At 40.4% G+C, this 18,477-nt stretch overlaps 1 protein-coding gene across 1 annotated transcript in view; it reads right to left on the minus strand.

Moving 5' to 3' along the window:
* Positions 1-18,477, minus strand: part of LOC145412360 (cytochrome P450 3A6-like) — a 174,986-nt gene that overhangs the window by 117,851 nt on the left and 38,658 nt on the right. The window contains exons 3-4 of the mRNA XM_080282248.1: positions 11,591-11,779; positions 10,735-11,419 (exon numbers count right to left, since the gene is read on the minus strand). Coding sequence (XP_080138374.1) covers positions 10,735-11,419; positions 11,591-11,779 — 874 coding nt within the window. The remainder of the gene's footprint in view (positions 1-10,734; positions 11,420-11,590; positions 11,780-18,477) is intronic.

Here is an 18,477-nt window from a genome sequence, read left to right on the forward strand (position 1 = left end):
TCGTATAATACCCATCAAAAGGACTAGGGCAAAAAGTAGGAACATTTCTGAAAGGGAGACAGGGTAATCATATATGATAGAATGCCTACTCCTTGTTCCCAATCTTTCACTCTCAAGGCGCTGGGTGCTTGCAAAAAGGTTGGTTTGGTAAACAATCTGCTCCACGAATGCCTCACTAAAAAACAGGTGGAAAAAATCCAACCTGGTGGAATTATGGTGAATTCCGGGAGCAATGCAGCCAGAGCGCCCCTGCTCAGTGAAGGGGTGAATGAGGGGAGAAAAATCACTCCCATCCTCCCAATTCCATCCCACAAATCCCTCGTCCCCATCATCCCCATCACCGCCTTTGTCTGGGTGGGGAGGAGATCCTGGTGGGGGAGGTGGGGGAGAGGAGTGCAGAGGGCTTCCCCACTGTCACTCCTCTTCCCTCTGCCTTTACCCTTTCCCTTTCCCTTAACCTTACGGCCTTGAGGAACTTTAGGGGGCTGTGGGGATGAAGTAGTGGAATATTGGGGAGCAGAAGACGTGCTGGGGAGTGGTTCCTCCCCACCTTCCCCCTCCATGACAACACCACGTGCTTTCTCACGCACCCTAACTCGACCACGTGTTAGGAGATATTGGGGAGCATAAGACGTGCTTGGGAGTGGTTCCTCCCCACCTTCCCCCTCCCTCACAACCCCACGTGATACTGAACGCACCCGCACTCGCCCACGTGATACACTACGCCGCCTCACACTTCCTAGGGAGAGCAATGACTCACTCACGTCACTCTCACTTTCCCTAATCCTCCCTGTACTTTCCCTTTCACTCCCCACTCCCTCCACGGCACTTCCTAACTCCCCAAACAAAATACTAGGCCCATACCTGCTCGTCCGACGTGGTGTGCGCTCTGGGCCACGATGAGTGATTACCTCACGTCTATACCACGTGGCAGCATGTCCCATGACTCCGTCCTCGTCCTCGTCCTCGTCATCGAAATCTGGTTCCAAATCACGTTAGGGATAGGCATAGGATGTTGCACGTGGCTTCTTGGCCTGCTGCCCCTCTCTAGCAGCACGGTAAGTCACATACTGCCGCTTCCTGGGAGACGGGACTTCTTCGTCACTGCTGGTGGTTTCTTCCTCCTCTGGCTGCACATGATCTTTATCCACAACCTCGTCGTCCACTGGGGAATCACTGTTGCCTGTAAAGGCGTCCAGGGCGGCTTGATTTTCGCCCTCTGAGAGACCTCTCTTAGCCATGTCTGAGCAGGACCGTTGCTACCAGGTGAGTGGACGAGTGGCAGGTTAGCGCGGGTCACGCGGGGTCGCCGAGTGTCCTTGCCTGGTGGCAGGTAGGGGAAGGTCATGCGAGGATACGTACCGCAAATCAAGCGCGAAATTTGAAAATTGTCGAAATTATGCACTGTGCAATTGCACGACGTACCGGTACGTCGCTGGGACTGGCAAATGCAAATCGTTGCAACGTACCCATACGTCGACGGGACGGGGTGGGTTAATACTCGAATCTGAAACACAACATCCAATACCTTTCTCCATCTAACCACTCTTTGGGTAAAACACCCCAATTTGTATGACATACTTTAATCACTCATTCTGGGAAAACACCCCTAAGTTTTAGTATCTACTTTAGCTAAATTCATGGCCTTTTCTCACCATACGAGTAACATTAGTTCAAAGGCATCCTGCAAACTCAATGCCATGAAGACACTCATATGCTCTATCTTTTGACAAAAAGAAACCTGTCTGAAAACTGTTTAGACCTAAACATTTCAGTATAATTAATCTGACTTCTTCTGACCCATGTTGAGCAGTAAACATACAAAAAATGAATTAACTTGAAAAGTAAAACAAAACTAATAACAGAATATGCGAAGAAACACAAACCTATATAATTTGGAACAAGAAACAAAAAAACATCCAACTGAAGATCATGCAAAAATAAGAGACAGGTACTTTACTGCACTGGCTCAAGACTTTTTTCCCTCTTGTAAATTCATATCACATCACCGTATCCCCTCTTTCCCCCCCAAAAAAAAAAAAACTACCAAACACTACACAAAGCATCTCGGCAACATCAACCCCCCCCCCTCTTCCATACAACACCACACTACAGACTTATAAACACATAACTACCACAGCCATCCAATCCATTCAGACAGACAAAAACCACATTCATCGTAAACATTCAACCGGAAAAAATCTTCGTCAGAAAATATCCTATCAAGAGAGACATGAATATATCTAGCTAGAGTGTTATGCGATCACTACACTTCCCTACAACAACACCTTCATAGAATACAACTCAAAGAATGCACTTTGTCCACATTGCAATGTGGCCAAAACATCAGCATCAACATGGTGCATACAATATATGCTGTCACTGAGCAGCGATGATCTGTCTGGCCGAGCATACAGATCAACAGCAGCAAGCATGCAAACGCTCCTGCAGGGCCGTCTCATGCAGTGAATTGATCTTCCCTTGCAGCAGACAACGCCTCGCCACAGTGACACACAGAGAAGAATGTGGAGGTATGTTCCTGGATGAATGTCCTGGATGGAAAAAGCATTGGCAGCTCTCTACCCAGTGTACAGGGGCTCCGTAGTATACTCCACATCACCCCATTACTTGGATATAAGGTTACCACCCAGCATTATCAGTCCTAACTGGATTACAAGAAACCACTACGTTTTTCACTTAGTACGCACCCGAAGTGTAGAGAGGGGTGATAAAAGTAACAGGAATAATGGCAGAAATAGAAAAAGAATGAAAAATGTGAAGGATGAAGTAAGTAGCTCTAAATCAAGTGTGTGGATGAAGGTCGCCACCAACTACAACCACAGTATGTGTACATCATATATTCGTTTGTCGGCTACCGTGTGTGTGTGTGTGTGTGTGTGTGTGTGTGTGTGTGTGTGTGTGTGTGTGTGTGCGTGTGTATGTGTGTGTGTGTGTGTGTGTGTGTGTGTGTGTGTGTGTGTGTGTGTGTGTGCGTGCGTGTGTGTGTGTGTGTGTGTGTGTGTATGTGTGTGTTCTTACCTAATTATATCTTTACAGGAATGAGTCAAGCTCGTACTGTCCCGTGTCTTAAACCATATTTATCGTACATATCCTTAAATTTGTAAATTGTTTTGGCACACACTATTTCATTCGGTAGTGCATTCCACTCATCAATTGGTCTGTTTGGGAAACTGAATTTCCTTACGTCTTTATCACCTCTCTTATGCAGTTTTTTGCAGTGCCCTCTTGCTGATGCTTCTCCATATGTTAAGTAATCATTTATGTCTATTTTCTCCTTCCCTGATATGCACTTATATAGCATTATCATGTCACCTCTTTTCCTTCTCTCCTGTAGTGTTAATAGATTCAGTTTATTTAGTCTTTCTTCGTAGCTTAGGTCCCTTAAGCTTGGTATCCATCTTGTAGCAGCCCTTTGAACTTTTTCAATCTTGTCTATGTGTTTTTTGAGATGAGGACTCCAGACTACTGATGCATATTCCAGGGTTGGTCTAATGAATGATGTTACTATCCTTCTTAGCATGTCTTCATTTATGTATGCGAATGCTATTCTCATATTTGCAAGCAGTGTATATATGTTCCGTACCTTCTCGCTGATGTGGTCAGCCAGAGACAGTCTGTTATTGATAATCACACCTAGGTCCTTCTCTCTTTCTGATGTGTATAGGGTTTTACTTCCTAACTTATAATCCCAGTCAGGTCTTTTTCCACTTTTACCAAACTTGATTACATGACACTTGTCCTCATTGAATTCCATTTGCCATGTATTACTCCATTCATGAAGTTTATTTAATTCTTCTTGTAGCTCTTTACAAGAGTCTGTGTTAGGAATTCTCCTTTGTATTTTTGTATCATCTTCAAACATATTCAGATAGCTCTCATTTCCAGTGTTACTGTTTAAATCATTTATATACACTAAAAACATGATTGGTGCCAGCACTGAACCCTGTGGTACTCCACTAGTCACTTCTTTCCATGATGAGTAGTTTCCCCTTAGTACTGTTCTCATTTCTCTTTTTATGAGAAAATCTTGCATCCAACAAAACAGTTTGCCTCGAATTCCTCCTTGATGGTACAATTTCCATAAAAGCCTTTGGTGTGGTACTGTGTCAAATGCTTTCTTGAAATCTAAATAGACACTGTCCACCCATCCTTCTCTTTCCTGTATTGTGTTTGTTACTCTGTCATAGTAGCTCAACAGATTAGTAACACATGATTTTCCTTTTCTGAAACCAAACTGTCTTTCTGTTATCATACTGTGTTCTTCTAGATGATTTACCCAAGCTTTTCTTCTAAGCTTTTCTGATACCTTGCTTACAACACTGGTCAGTGATACTGGTCGGTAGTTGAGAGGATTTTGTCTATTTCCTTTCTTGAATAAGGGGACAATATTTGCTTTCTTCCAAATATCAGGTAGTTTACCTTGACTCAAGGATTTCTTGAAAATTAAAAATAATGGTTTACTTAACTCCTTTGCACATTCTCGTAGTACCCAACATGAAATTTTATCAGGACCACTTGCTTTTCCTCTGTCTAATTTACTTTACTCCTCCTTTATTACTTTTTCTGTTATTTGTATATCTGGTAGTATGTGTGGACATGCATGTTCCACATAGTCCCTCTCAAAATTTTTTTCTTCTGTAAAAACTAATTGGAAATTCTTATTTAGTGCTTCACAAATATCCTTCTCTTGTGTATAAGTGATTTGCTCGTCCGTAATGGTTTGTATTATATCTTTTACTTTGGTTTTGCTTCTGATGTAGCTGTAAAACAGCTTTGGTTGATCACTACTTTTATTTATTATATCCCCCTCAAACTGTTTTTGGGCTTCCCTCCTTATTCTTGTATAATCGTTTCTTGCCTGTTTGTAATTATTATACGCCCTTTCACTATTGTGTCTTCTGTATCTATTCCACAACAAATCTCTTCTTTCTTTTGATTTTTTACATTCTGTATTGAACCATTTCTGTATTTTTTTATCTTCTTCTTTGTGCTGTGGGATGTACTTCTGGACTCCCATTTCATAAAATTCACAGAATTTTTTATATACAGCATTGAAATCTTGTCCTCTAAGCTCATTTTCCTAATCAACTTCTAAGAAATACTTCTTTAGGTCTTGATAATTTCCCTTTTTATAGTTTAGGCTCTTTTTGTAACTTTCATTGCTGTTAACTATGTCATATGCTATCCTGAAGTTGTAATTTAGTACTGCATGATCGCTTTTGCCGAGTGGAGGGTGATATATTAAACTGTCAATATCATTTTCTTATCTATCTATCTATATACCTAGGCTGCTTCCCCCAAGGAAAGGGAGGTAGCCGAGACAGGACGACCACACTCTCCATTTACTCATCCATTCAAACATATTCATTCACATCTTAGCCCCAAAGGGGAGAACGGACAGATCCTCACCGCACCACACCGCACAAGGGTCAACTGCACAATGCAATCAGTGACATCCGCAGCAGGGCCCGACAGCAGAACTGGTTTACCCCTGCCACATCATAACAGACCCATCCCCTTACCCGCACCTAACCTGACTAGCTGATCAGACCAAATGCGGGAGAATATCCCCTCAGGGCTGCGTCATCACTTATTCAGTCACAATTTCTCTCCATTTATTTCTGTCACGCACAGCCACTCTTCCTTGCTCAACAGACATCCCTCTCGCATCCAGCGCTCTCTTCACACTGTCCATCCATCCTATTCGTGGTCTTCCTCTCAGCCTTACACCTCTCACATCAGATCTAGTTATCTTTTTCACCAATCGCTCATTATCCATTCTCTCCATATGCCCAAACCATCGCAACACCCTCTGCTCAACTCTACCAGCCATCTCCCGAACAACTCCAGTTCTCCTTCGCGCTTCATCATTTCGCACCCGATCCATACGTGTCACTCCACACATACTCCTCAGACACCTCATCTCCATTACATTCAAACTTTTCCTCTCTGCTACACCCATATTCTATGTTTCAGCCCCATATAATGCAGTCGGTACCACAACACCCTCATACAGCCTTCTCTTTACATCCATTCTAAGCGAACGACATTTAAACACTTTTTTCATTTCTCCCAGCACCTTTCCTACTTCATTTATTCTAAACTTCACTTCTGCATATATTCTTCCATCCACAGCAACATGTGACCCTAGATATTTAAAAAAATCTACCTCCTCAAGCAACTCACCATTCAAAACTATATTCATCCCCCTACCATCTATCAACCTCGTACACTTCATCACTTTACTCTTATTCTCATTTACTTTCAATTTCCTCCTTTCACACACCCTTCCAAACTCCTCTACCAACTGTCTCAATCTCTCCTCTGAATCAGTCACCAGTGCAGTATCATCTGCAAACAGCAGCTGCTTCAGATTCCACTCTCCACCATTAACATTTACCAGACTCAGACCACCTAAAACTCTTGCATTCACCTCCCTTACAACACCATCCATGTAAATATTAAACAACCAAGGCGACATCACACATCCCTGTCGCAGCCCCACTTTCACGGGAAACCAATCACTCACAGCATTTCCCACTCTTACACACGCCCTACTATTTACATAAAAACTTTTCACCCCTTTTAGTAACCTACCATCAAGTCCATACAATCTTAAAACAGTCCACAAAGCCTCCCTATCAATTCTATCATACGCTTTCTCTAAATCCATAAATGCCCAAAACACATCCTTGCCTTTCGCTAAATACTTTTCACACACTTGTCTCACAGCAAACACCTGATCAGCGCATCCCCTCCCTCTCCTAAAGCCACACTGCTCATCACTAATCACTCCCTCTGTACCCTCTCTAACTCTCATAATTAACACTCTACCATACACCTTACCTACAACACTCAACAGACTTATACCCCTAAAGCTAGTACATTCATACTTATCACCCTTGCCTTTATACAACGGGACCACACAAGCACTTGCCCAGTCAATTGGCACCATACCTTTCTCAAAGCACACATTCAACAATCTTACTAACCAGTCAACAATAGTCACTCCACCACCCTTCAGGCATTCCACAGCACACCCATCCATACCTGCAGCTTTCCCTGTTTTCATCTCCTTTACTGCCTTCTCCACTTCCTCCTTCGTGATCAAAGAATCATTCAACTCTCCCAACACATTTATTCCTTGCACCCATCTATCCGCCACAATCTCAGCCACCCTTTCCTCCTCTACATTTAACAATCTTTCAAAATACTCTGCCCATCTCTTCCTTACTGCATCCATCTCAATTAACATCCTTCCATCCTCTGCTTTTACTCGTTCTTCCTTCCCAGACTCTCCCTTTTGCACCCTTTTCACCTCCTTCCAAAACATTTTCTTATTCTGTTGCAAATTCTCTGTCAGCCGCCTACCCCACCTCTCATCTGCTGCCACTTTAGCATCACGCACAGCCCTTCTCGCTCTATTCCTCTTTTCCTTATACCTTTCATATGACATCTCATCCTTCCTCTGCAGCCACACTTCATATGCAGGTCTCTTCTCAGCCACAGCCATACTTACTTCCTCGCACCACCATTCATTTCCTTTTCTTACACCACTACCCACACGTCTCACATCACACACCTCTTCTGCATGCCCCACCACAGCACTCTTAAACAACTGCCATTCCTCCTCCACGCTGCCATTTTCCCGATCTTTCACTGCGTTCCACTCATCTTTCAATTTCTCCTGATACTCTATCTTTTTCACTCTTTTATCCAACTCACTCACTTTCAAAACCTCCCTGCCACACCTAACCCTCCTCGCTCTTACCCATCTCTTACCTACTCTTAACTTTCCCTCCACCAGGTAGTGGTCAGACATACCTCCACCCTCCCCTCTCAGAACTCTCACATCCAACAATCTTCCTATTACATTCCTAGACACAACCACATAATCCATCAAAGCTCTATCAACAACCCTTCCACCCTCCTGTCTCACCCATGTATACTTATAAATATCTTTCTTCTCAAACAGCGTATTCCCAATCACCATCTCTTGCTCAACACACATCGCTATCATTCGTTCCCCATTTTCATTTCTTCCAGGCACACCATGCATACCAACTACGCCTTCAACTGCTACATTTCCCACTCTAGCATTCAGATCTCCCATCATTACCACATTCACATTCGCCCCAAAACTCTGCAGACACTTATCAACATCATTCCAGAAAGACTCCCTCTCTTGTTCATCCCTTTCACTACCAGGACCATATGCACTCACAAACACCCACAACTCACGTTCAAATTTCGCTTTCACCCACATCAGTCTCGATGACACCTCCTTCCATTCAATCACACATTGCTGTACTTCTGGACTCACTAACAAGGCCACACCTTCTCTTGCCCTTCCTCTATCAACACCTGACAATCTTCCATTCACACTTCCAAACATAGATTCCCCCTTCCCTTTCATCTTCGTTTCACTCAAAGCTAACACATCCAACTTTCTTCTCACAAACATTCTCCCAATCTCCTCCCTTTTAGCCTCAATCGTACTACATCCACGCACATTCATAGACCCAATCTTCAAGGTACGGGGATAACTCCATCCCCCATCCCTTTCTCTGGCCTGTCTCTTTTTAGGAACTAAAAAACAGAGGAGGGGGTCCCTAGTCCCCTCACCCCGCCCCTTTTAGTCGCCTTTTACGACACGCAGGGAATACGGTGGCAGTATTCTTCCAAACACAACCTGGCCGCAGAGTAGTAGTACCACCCCATAGTGCGGCCAGGTTGTGTCCCCCCCGCCACAGGGGGTACATCGAGTCCTCTTTTTCTGGTGGTTTCCCTCACATGTTGCGTTAGGAAAAACTCTTGCACGAGATCCAGGAGCTTTTGGTCCCAACAGCTTTCTTGGCTAATTATATCTAGAGTATTCCAATTTATATTTGTATTAAAATTTCCAGTTAGTATAATTCTTTCCGATTTCTCTTCCATTTTATGTAATAATGATCTTAAACTCTGAATTGTACTCTCTGCCAGGTCCTCATATTCGTCTCTTTCCCATGTGTTTGATCTGGGTGGCATGTACAAATTGGCTACAATTACTTTCCCTTCAGATGTGTTGATCTCTACTGCAGTCAGTTCTACTTTTGATGGTATATCTAGTTTTATTTCATTGAGTTTTAGATTTTTCTTAGTTAATATTATAATTTCTCCTTTTTTTTTTTTTTTTTTTAATTTCTGTCTCTTCTCCATATAGTGTATTCCTCTAAGTTTAGTATATCATTGGATATCCTTGGTGTTAATTTTGTTTCAGTTAGGCATATCATTTGTGGTTCATTTTCTCTGACATAATCATTCATCTCTAGTAATTTAGATACCATTCCATCCACATTTGAGTACATCAACTTTATCATCTTGTTTATTTACTTGTCATGACATGGTTCTACTACCTTCCTCCTTTTTATTCCCTCCTGTTTGTGTACCACTTTCGTACCTGCAATCCTATTACTTTGTAAAAAAATGTGTTCTTCTCCTCTTCTGATCATTCCTCATTTTTTGTTTTTGCTTCCTCCCTCTTCTCTTTCAGTAATTCCAGATCCTTTTGTGTTAGGCATCTTTTTATCCTTACATTTTTGAACTCCTCTTTTTCCATGAGATTCTTTGCATTTTTTAGTATCTCCTTCACAGTATTTACACTCTGGAAAGTCACCTTTAGAGGTCTTGTCTTACTTTTCTCGTATTTCCCTAACCTTTTGTGTTCCTCTATGTCTTTACTACAGATTTCCTCTGATACTTCTTTCAGTAAGCTCATTACATTTGCCATCTCCTTTTTGTCTCTTGTGATCTTGTTTTTTACTTCTTCCTCTTCTATACCAGTGATTACTATAGATTTGTTTATATCTACTGAATCTCTGACTACCTTTGGATTTTTTTTTAAACTTCCTGTTTAATGCTTGTGTGTGTGTGTGTGTGTATGTGTGTGTGTGTTGCTGATCAGAACGCTATTGCAATGTTGTGTAGTTGCTATAAATTGTTCTGAGAACTGCTACCCCTCCTTGTATCTCGAGTGCATTCATTGTCCACAAAGGAAAGTTTGGCACCTTTGCTGGGAGTGTCATATCGTATGGGATTCAAACATGGTGTGCAAAAGAGGAGATACTAATACGAGAACAAAACAATGATGCTGCCATGTGGGAGGGGAAGGGGCTTAGAACTTTGACTCACCCCCATTGGCTCTCCTATATGGAACTGTAGATTATTTAATGTGTGCTCGTCTCTTTTCTTCCCCATTTTTGAAGCCCTTGCTACTCTGCTGGAACAAAATGACGTTTGCATGTTCCGATCGTTATGTGGAGTGAAGCCAGATCACAAAACATCATCAGAAGAGGCAAGAAGGTGGCTGGACGTGGAAAGCATCAGGAAGGAAGCAGAAAGGAGGATCCTGGAATGGTCTGCACATGCTGGGACAATGGACTCAGGGAGAAGGGTGTGGAGATATAGGAGTGAGTCTCCAGGCCGTTGACAAATATAGTTTGAGGAAGACAGGGGACAAGTTGGTGTGTGCTGACCATAAATACAAAGGTGTTATAGAGCAGATGCAGCACAGAGCAAGATGGGGGAATGCTATCAGATTAACCAGTCTGAACCAAATTAGATGGAAAAAGAGAAATAAACAAATGTGATAATGATTACATAAACAACGGTTTTAACCTCACAGAGAATGAAAGTAATGAGGCATGATAAGAATAAAATAAACAAACACCTAACCATGTTTAGCTGGCATAGTACTGTTGGAGTCACTGTCCTCAGCTCGCGCCTCCAGCATCAGGTCTAAGAAGTCGCCTCTCTTCTGGCCACCCTCACGAGACTTGATAGTTATTTTTGCAACCTCACTGAAGAACTCCGTCTCAGATGCAAATACTTTTATTCCAATGGCACTGGCAAATTTTGGAAACATTTTTGTTAGAATAATTTGCAAAACCTTCATTCGTGTCATACAGAAAAATTGGTCAGCCTTTTGAGCAAACTCTGGCTTTTCTTGGGTGAGAGAGTTGCATTCTATACCAAAGGCACATGAAGCAATTGTGTCCATGGTAAACCTGCCAGTCTTGTCCTTCATGTCTATAGTGGGATCCTCTACTGCATCTTTAAGACATGAGGACACGAACAAGTCGGCTTTCTCGCACACAAGAGGGAACATTTTCTTCATCTTGCCTGAGGAGAAGGTAGGAGATAAGATGGAACGCAGAATCTTCCACTCATCACCAGTTTTAATACCCACCATCTCTTTCATCACATTATCGTCTTGGCTCCCAATGGGTCGTCTGTCAACGAAGTGATCAAAGTCCTTAACCAAAACATCCCTCAAAATATCTGGATCGCCAATAACCAGCACTGGTCGAAAACCTTCATATCTTCCACATAACTTCGACCCACCATATTTCTTGTATACCTGGAAGAATAATGCAACTTTTTATAATAAAATTCTTGCCCAGCAGTGAATTTTTCTTTAAGCATCACTTTTTTACAATCATTGCCTTAGTTATCATGCGGTACACTTAATAGCAGGAAAAAATGGTAGAAAAATATATCAAATTGCTACCAATAATCTTATGTGACTCACTTCATCAAGAACAATCCTTGTACGCATTAGAAGGCCTTCGTGTAAGCTGCCAATAAATGGCAAGCGGGGTTTTGTTGGGATCCCCATTGAAGCCCAGTAACTGTGGTGCGACCTGGAGTACCACCAAGCTGCCACCACCACAGTCAAGGAAACTAGCAAAAGCATCAATAGCATCCTCACATACACTGCCTGGGGTGGAGAAAACTTACATTAACACCTGTAGTAGCACACTAGATCTCAAAACTCACCTACAGTATAGTATGTAAAAATTTAACTGAAAAATATCACTGAACCTTGATAACGCCACTTGGCACAACCATCAGTACCTCATTAACTATTTGATCAAATGACATGAAACTTTATTGGAATATGTTTCCTAGCTTACTGAAGGTAACAACAATGGGCTTTGGCAACCCAGGCGAAGAGTAGGGAGACGCCAAGCTCGTTTCATGCATTCTTGTTCTGAGCGTAAATGGAAGGAAAGTGCATGGTAGTAAATTTACCTCCATGCCACCGAAGGAGGTGGTCGTCAATATTATTCTTGTCATTGGTATGATATCTTATCATTGTACAGTTGTGTTTGAAGCATTTAGCAATAAACATGGAATGATTTATAATTGCAACCTGAATTGTTTAATCGGTTACATATCCGAAAATGGCTTAATATGAATGTGTGTTTACAGAACATTACTTCAGTTACGATTTTTATTATTTTATTTATGTTTGTATTATCATATTTCTCTTGGTTTTTCTTTCTTACTTACCTGGGTTTCAATAAAATATGGTTGATAACTTGTACAGTGCGAGGTGAAAACTGATATATGAAATGATATTGCTTGTGGCTGCTGTCATTTTGGAACATATCAGTTGCAGACATCCTGTATATTCTGTTGCGAGGTAACTAGTTATGATATAAATGTGTCAATTGCTATTTTCTTTTACAGAGCTGTAGGAAAAAGAATGTGTGAAAAATCTATTAATGTCTATTTAATAATCCACAATGAGCCAAGCTGTTTATACAAGTGATACTGGAGATAAGTTTTTTCTTTCAACTACCTGTTTAGCTAATTATTTGAGCCGTTATTTTTGTTTCCTCCATCATGTTCATAGTTTTTATATTTCATATCAGTTTCATATAAATTCATTCAAGAGTAGGTTTGCAGCCCAAATGAGAAATATAAAGACAACACCCTCGTGGAAGTGTAATTGACCAGCCCCCCAGTCTAAATTGCTTTTTTGGACTGGAACAAAAATGGTGTTAAGATACAGGAGTACTAGTTAGATGACAGTGGAAAATTCCGGATAATTCTCGCATTTTGAGCTGCTTGTCAGAGTTGCCAGGTAGCCTGATGTTGTGAGCTGAGGTATTTTGTTAAGTTATGCATTAATTTGTTTTCTTTTATATCGCTCCATAATGTTTTAATCGGATGACTATTTCTTATTATGTAATATTTAGATTTAATTTCAGTTTGTATGCTAAAGCATTTAGAGTGCTACATAATAAGAAAGTTCTGGAATATTTTGGATGTCTCCAATTTGGAACTCTATTGCTATTAGGAGTACACCCACGCACCAAAGTTTCTGTACCCCCCTCGGTGGAAGGAAGTGGAAGTCAGGGTTAGAGAGAGGGCAGACGAACGGACAACCGTGAGTGGTACCGTAGTTTGGAACTGAGCTACGAGGCGAACAGTGAGAAACCTAATGACATTGGGTCCGAAACATTTCCATGCTATTCACCTGACAAACATTATGCGTTCGTTACATACATAGCATATGACAGACTATTGAGTTATCATGGTGTCCTGTGAAACTGGTCCAGACATGACCCATCTCTTTTGCATTATTATCCAAATAAAGCACCGAGCCAGTTGTATATAAGCTGCAACTGGTCATTATCACTGTAGTGATAATATTTGTGAATATCCTATTCCTGGATTGTTAAAGGTATAATATAGAATGATTGGGAATTTAGTGCTGATTTCCACAGTAGCTGTGCGGATGGTTATAAATGTTGCAATTATTTTCTATCAATTTATCTGTCTATCTATTGCCAGACGCCATAATCCCTTAAGGGATGGCCATTTGACCTTGAGTTATTTGTTTTACGGGGAGGGGCACTAACCCTCCTCCAACCCACTTGTTGACACGTAGGAAGCACGTATAGTTCGGTTATATGGTTACCATCCAGAGCTGTAAATGGTTTCTTGGCTTACGGGAAACCATTTGGCTTGTCGCTGAATGTAAAGCCATCTGTAAAGGAAAGAAAAACAGTAAGAAGTGACAGGAAAGCTGGGAAACTACATTGGATGAGCAGAGGAAAGCATTCACCAATAATTTTCTATAACCAAATGAAATTAGATGCAAACAACACAGAATAGTATGAGACAACGATGATCCAACTGTGGTATCCTGCTACGCCACGTTATCCAGGCCTTAACTGTTGCTTCGCCTCATAAGTGCATTATTTTCCTTGAGTCTCTGCCTCTTTTACTGCTCTTACGTCCCGGTATCCTCGTACTGCGAGCCGTCATATTCCTTGGGGGTTTCTAGTCATCCGGTCCTATAACCCCTACTGTATTACATTATTCCTCACATCATCACCCCCACGCAAACAACGTTAGCACAAGACTGCTGAATCTGTTACTACAATTACTGGCACTACCACTACTAATCCCCCTTTTCCCATTGTGTCTAATTTCCCTCGCAGTACTACTACCGCTACTCCTACTACTAGTCCACTGTAAATCTGTATAATATATACGTATGATTGTCATTATGTCTGTGTATCTGCTAACTACATTGTCCCTGTCCCTCCGTCAACAACTCGTCAGTTTCCCCGCACCGCTACCACAGTTGCACCCCTCTCTCTTCCACCCACCGTGGACTCTCCGACACCACATTACCCCTCACCTCATCCTTGGGCCACCAGGCCTGTTGTTCACCCTTTACCGGTGAATATACGTGGTATGCATTAATAAAAAAAAAAAAAAAAAAAAAAAGGCATTTGGGAGCCGAATGCTAAACGCCCGCCAGAATGTGCTGCTGGCCAAATCCAAAAGTCAGGCCATAGTTTGATACCATGAAGATTTTTATGCTGATAGCTCCAGCCGTTCATCAGATATAATAGTGCTAAAGGCGGACGATAAAAACTAGTTGACCTTTGGCAGTTATTTTGGTGAACTGGACCCTGACCCCGAGTATCCATTTTCGAACTTATCCAAGATTTTGGCCATATCTTGATACCCTGAAGGTTTCATGTTGATAACTCAAGCCGTTCATGAGATATAATCGGAACACACACACACACACACAGCTAGGTGGACGTGTGACACCGGCGCTCCGTACCAATCACGGCCAGTGGCATTACCTAAATAGTATCTTTGTATGAGTCAAGCTCAATGCCAGGTTAGACTAAATGATAGTTCTTTATAAAACGGAAAAAAATAATAAGTTTCAACAAGACTTATAAAAACAGGAAATAGAACCAAGACGAAAGAATACGCTGAGTCATCTCTGAGGTTTGTTTACAACAAGACGGAGATTGTAAGTATATGCTTTGCACTTTAAGTATTGCAAAATGGATACATACTTCAGTAAAACAAATTTGGAAAAGAAAAGGGATAAAGGTAAAAAGCAAAATGATGATTTCTACCAAGAACTGGTTGAAGTAGAGACCCACAATAGACTGGTTGAACGTGTAAACAAACTAGAAATGGCTTTCAAAAATGAAATTGATGAAATAAAGAAGCAGATGCACTTGCAAAAGGAAGAAATAGAAAAACTAGGCAGGGAGGCCAATAAGAAAGACACAACCATCAGTGAACTAACCGTGGAATTGAGTACACTTAGGAAGAAAATTAGTGAAATGGCAAGTACAGTAGTCAATCACGAGAGTGTTATGGAAGAGTTCAAAAATGACACAGAGACAATTAGGCAAGTTAGCAGTCTTATTGACCAGAGCAGTGATATTGAGGAGAAGATAACACAAGTAAATGAAGCTGTGCAAAGCTACAAAAATGATGTAGAAACCACGTATGCAGAAATGGTGAAAGTAAAGAAAGACTTAGAAACAAGGGTGGAGGAATAAAGCATTAAAAAGGAGGTGAAAAGAATAATCCAAAACAATCCAAAGTTAGTCAGAGATTCAGTAGAGATAAACAAATCAATAGTAATCACTGGAATAGAAGAGGATGAAGTTAAAAACAAGATCACAAGAGACAAAAAGGAGATGGCAAATGTAATGAGCTTACTGAAAGAAGTATCAGAGGAAATCTGTAATAAAGACATAGAGGAACACAAAAGGTTAGGGAAATACGAGAAAAGCAAGACAAGACCTCTAAAGGTGACTTTCCAGAGTGTAAACACTGTGGAAGAGATACTAAAAAATGCAAAGAATCTTAAGGAAAAAGAGGAGTTCAAAAATGTATGGATAAAAAGATGTCTAACACAAGAGGAAATGGAATTACTGAAAGAGAAAAGGGAGGAAGCAAAAACAAAAAATGAGGGAAGATCAGAAGAGGACAAGAAGAAATTTTTTTACAAATAGGATTGCAGGTACGAAAGTGGTACACAAACAGGATGGAAGAAAAAGGAGGAAGGTAGTAGAACCATGTCAGGACAAGTATATAAACAAGATGATAAAGTTGATGTACTCAAATGTGGATGGAATGGTATCTAAATTACTAGAGATGAATGATTATGTCAGAGAAAATGAAACACAAGTAATATGCCTAACTGAAACAAAATTAATACCAAGGATATCAAATGACATACTAAACTTAGAGGAATACAATATATGGAGAAGAGACAGATATTTAAAAAAAAGGAGGAGGAATTATAATATTAACTAAGAAAAATCTAAAAGTCAAGGAAATAAACCTAGATATACCATCACAAGTAGAACTGATTGCAGTAGAGATCGACACATCTGAAAGTAAAGTAATTGTTGCAAATTTGTACATGCCACCCACATCAAACACATGGGAAAGAGACGAATATGAGGACCTGGCAGAGAGTACAATTCAGAGTGTAAGATCATTGGTACATAAAATGGAAGAGAAATCGGAAAGAATTATACTAACTGGGGACTTCAATACAAATATAAATTGGAATACTCTAGATATAAATAGCCAAGAAAGCTGTTGGGACCAAAAGCTCCTGGATCTCGTACAAGAGTTTTTCTTAACGCAACATGTGAGGGAAACCACCAGAAAAAGAGGACATGATGTACCTTCAGTGCTAGATCTAATATTTACAAGGCAAGAAAATGATATTGACAGTTTAATATATCACCCTCCACTCGGCAAAAGCGATCATGCAGTACTAAACTATAACTTCAGGTTAGCATATGACATAGTAAACAGCAATGATAGTTACAAAAAGAGCCTAAACTATAAAAAGGGAAATTATCAAGACCTAAAGAAGTATTTCTTAGAAGTTCATTGGGAAAATGAGCTTAGAGTTCAAGATTTAAATGCTGTATATAAAAAATTTTGTGAATTTTATGAAATAGGAGTCCAGAAGTACATCCCACAGCACAAAGAAGCAGATAAGAAAATACAGAAATGGTTCAATACAGAATGTAAAAAATCAAAAGAAAGAAGAGATTTGTTGTGGAATAGATACAGAAGACACAATAGTGAAAGGGCGTATAATAATTACAAACAGGCAAGAAACGACTATACAAGAATAAGGAGGGAAGCCCAGAAACAGTTTGAGGAGGATATAATAAATAAAAGTAGTGATCAACCAAAGCTGTTTTACAGCTCTATCAGAAGCAAAACTAAAGTAAAAGATATAATACAATCCATTACGGGCGAGGGAATCACTTATACACAAGAGAAAGATATTTGTGAAGCACTAAATAAGAATTTCCAATTAGTTTTTACAGAAGAAAAAATTTTTGAGAGGGACTATGTGGAACACGCATGTCCACACATACTACCAGATATACAAATAGCAGAAAAAGTAATACAGGAGGAGTTAAGTAGATTAGACAGAGGAAAAGCAAATGGTCCTGATGAAATTTCATATTTGGTACTACGAGAATGTGCAAAGGAGTTATGTAAACCATTATTTTTAATTTTCAAGAAATCCTTGAGTCAAGGTAAACTACCAGATATTTGGAAAAAAGCAAATATTGTCCCCTTATTCAAGAAAGGAAATAGACAAAATCCACTCAACTACCGACCAGTATCACTGACCAGTGTTGTAAGCAAGGTATTAGAAAAACTTATAAGAAAAGCTTGGGTAAATCATCTACAAGAACACAGTATGATAACAGAAAGACAGTTTGGTTTCAGAAAAGGAAAATCATGTGTTACTAATCTGTTAAGCTACTATGACAGAGTAACAAACACAATACAGGAAAGGGAAGGATGGGTGGACAGTATCTATTTAGATTTCAAGAAAGCTTTTGACACAGTACCACACCAAAGACTTTTATGGAAACTGTACCATCAAGGAGGAATTCGAGGTAAACTGTTTTGTTGGATGCAAGACTTTCTCATAAAAAGAGAAATGAGGACAGTACTAAGAGGAAACTACTCATCATGGAAAGAAGTGACTAGTGGAGTACCACAGGGTTCAGTGCTTGCACCAATCATGTTTTTAGTGTGTATAAATGATATAAACAGTAACACTGGAAATGAGAGCTATCTGAATATGTTTGCAGATGATGCAAAAATACAAAGGAGAATTACTAACACAGACTCTTGTAAAGAGCTACAAGAAGAATTAAATAAACTTCATGAATGGAGTAGTACATGGCAAATGGAATTCAATGTGGACAAGTGTCATGTAATCAAGTTTGGTAAAAGTGGAAAAAGACCTGATTCGGATTATAAGTTAGGAAATAAAACCCTATATACATCAGAAAGAGAGAAAGA

The sequence above is a fragment of the Coenobita brevimanus genome, chromosome 93 (genome assembly GCF_032717465.1).
Source record: "Coenobita brevimanus isolate Jiangsu-jjx chromosome 93, ASM3271746v2, whole genome shotgun sequence".
Taxonomy (NCBI): domain Eukaryota; kingdom Metazoa; phylum Arthropoda; class Malacostraca; order Decapoda; family Coenobitidae; genus Coenobita; species Coenobita brevimanus.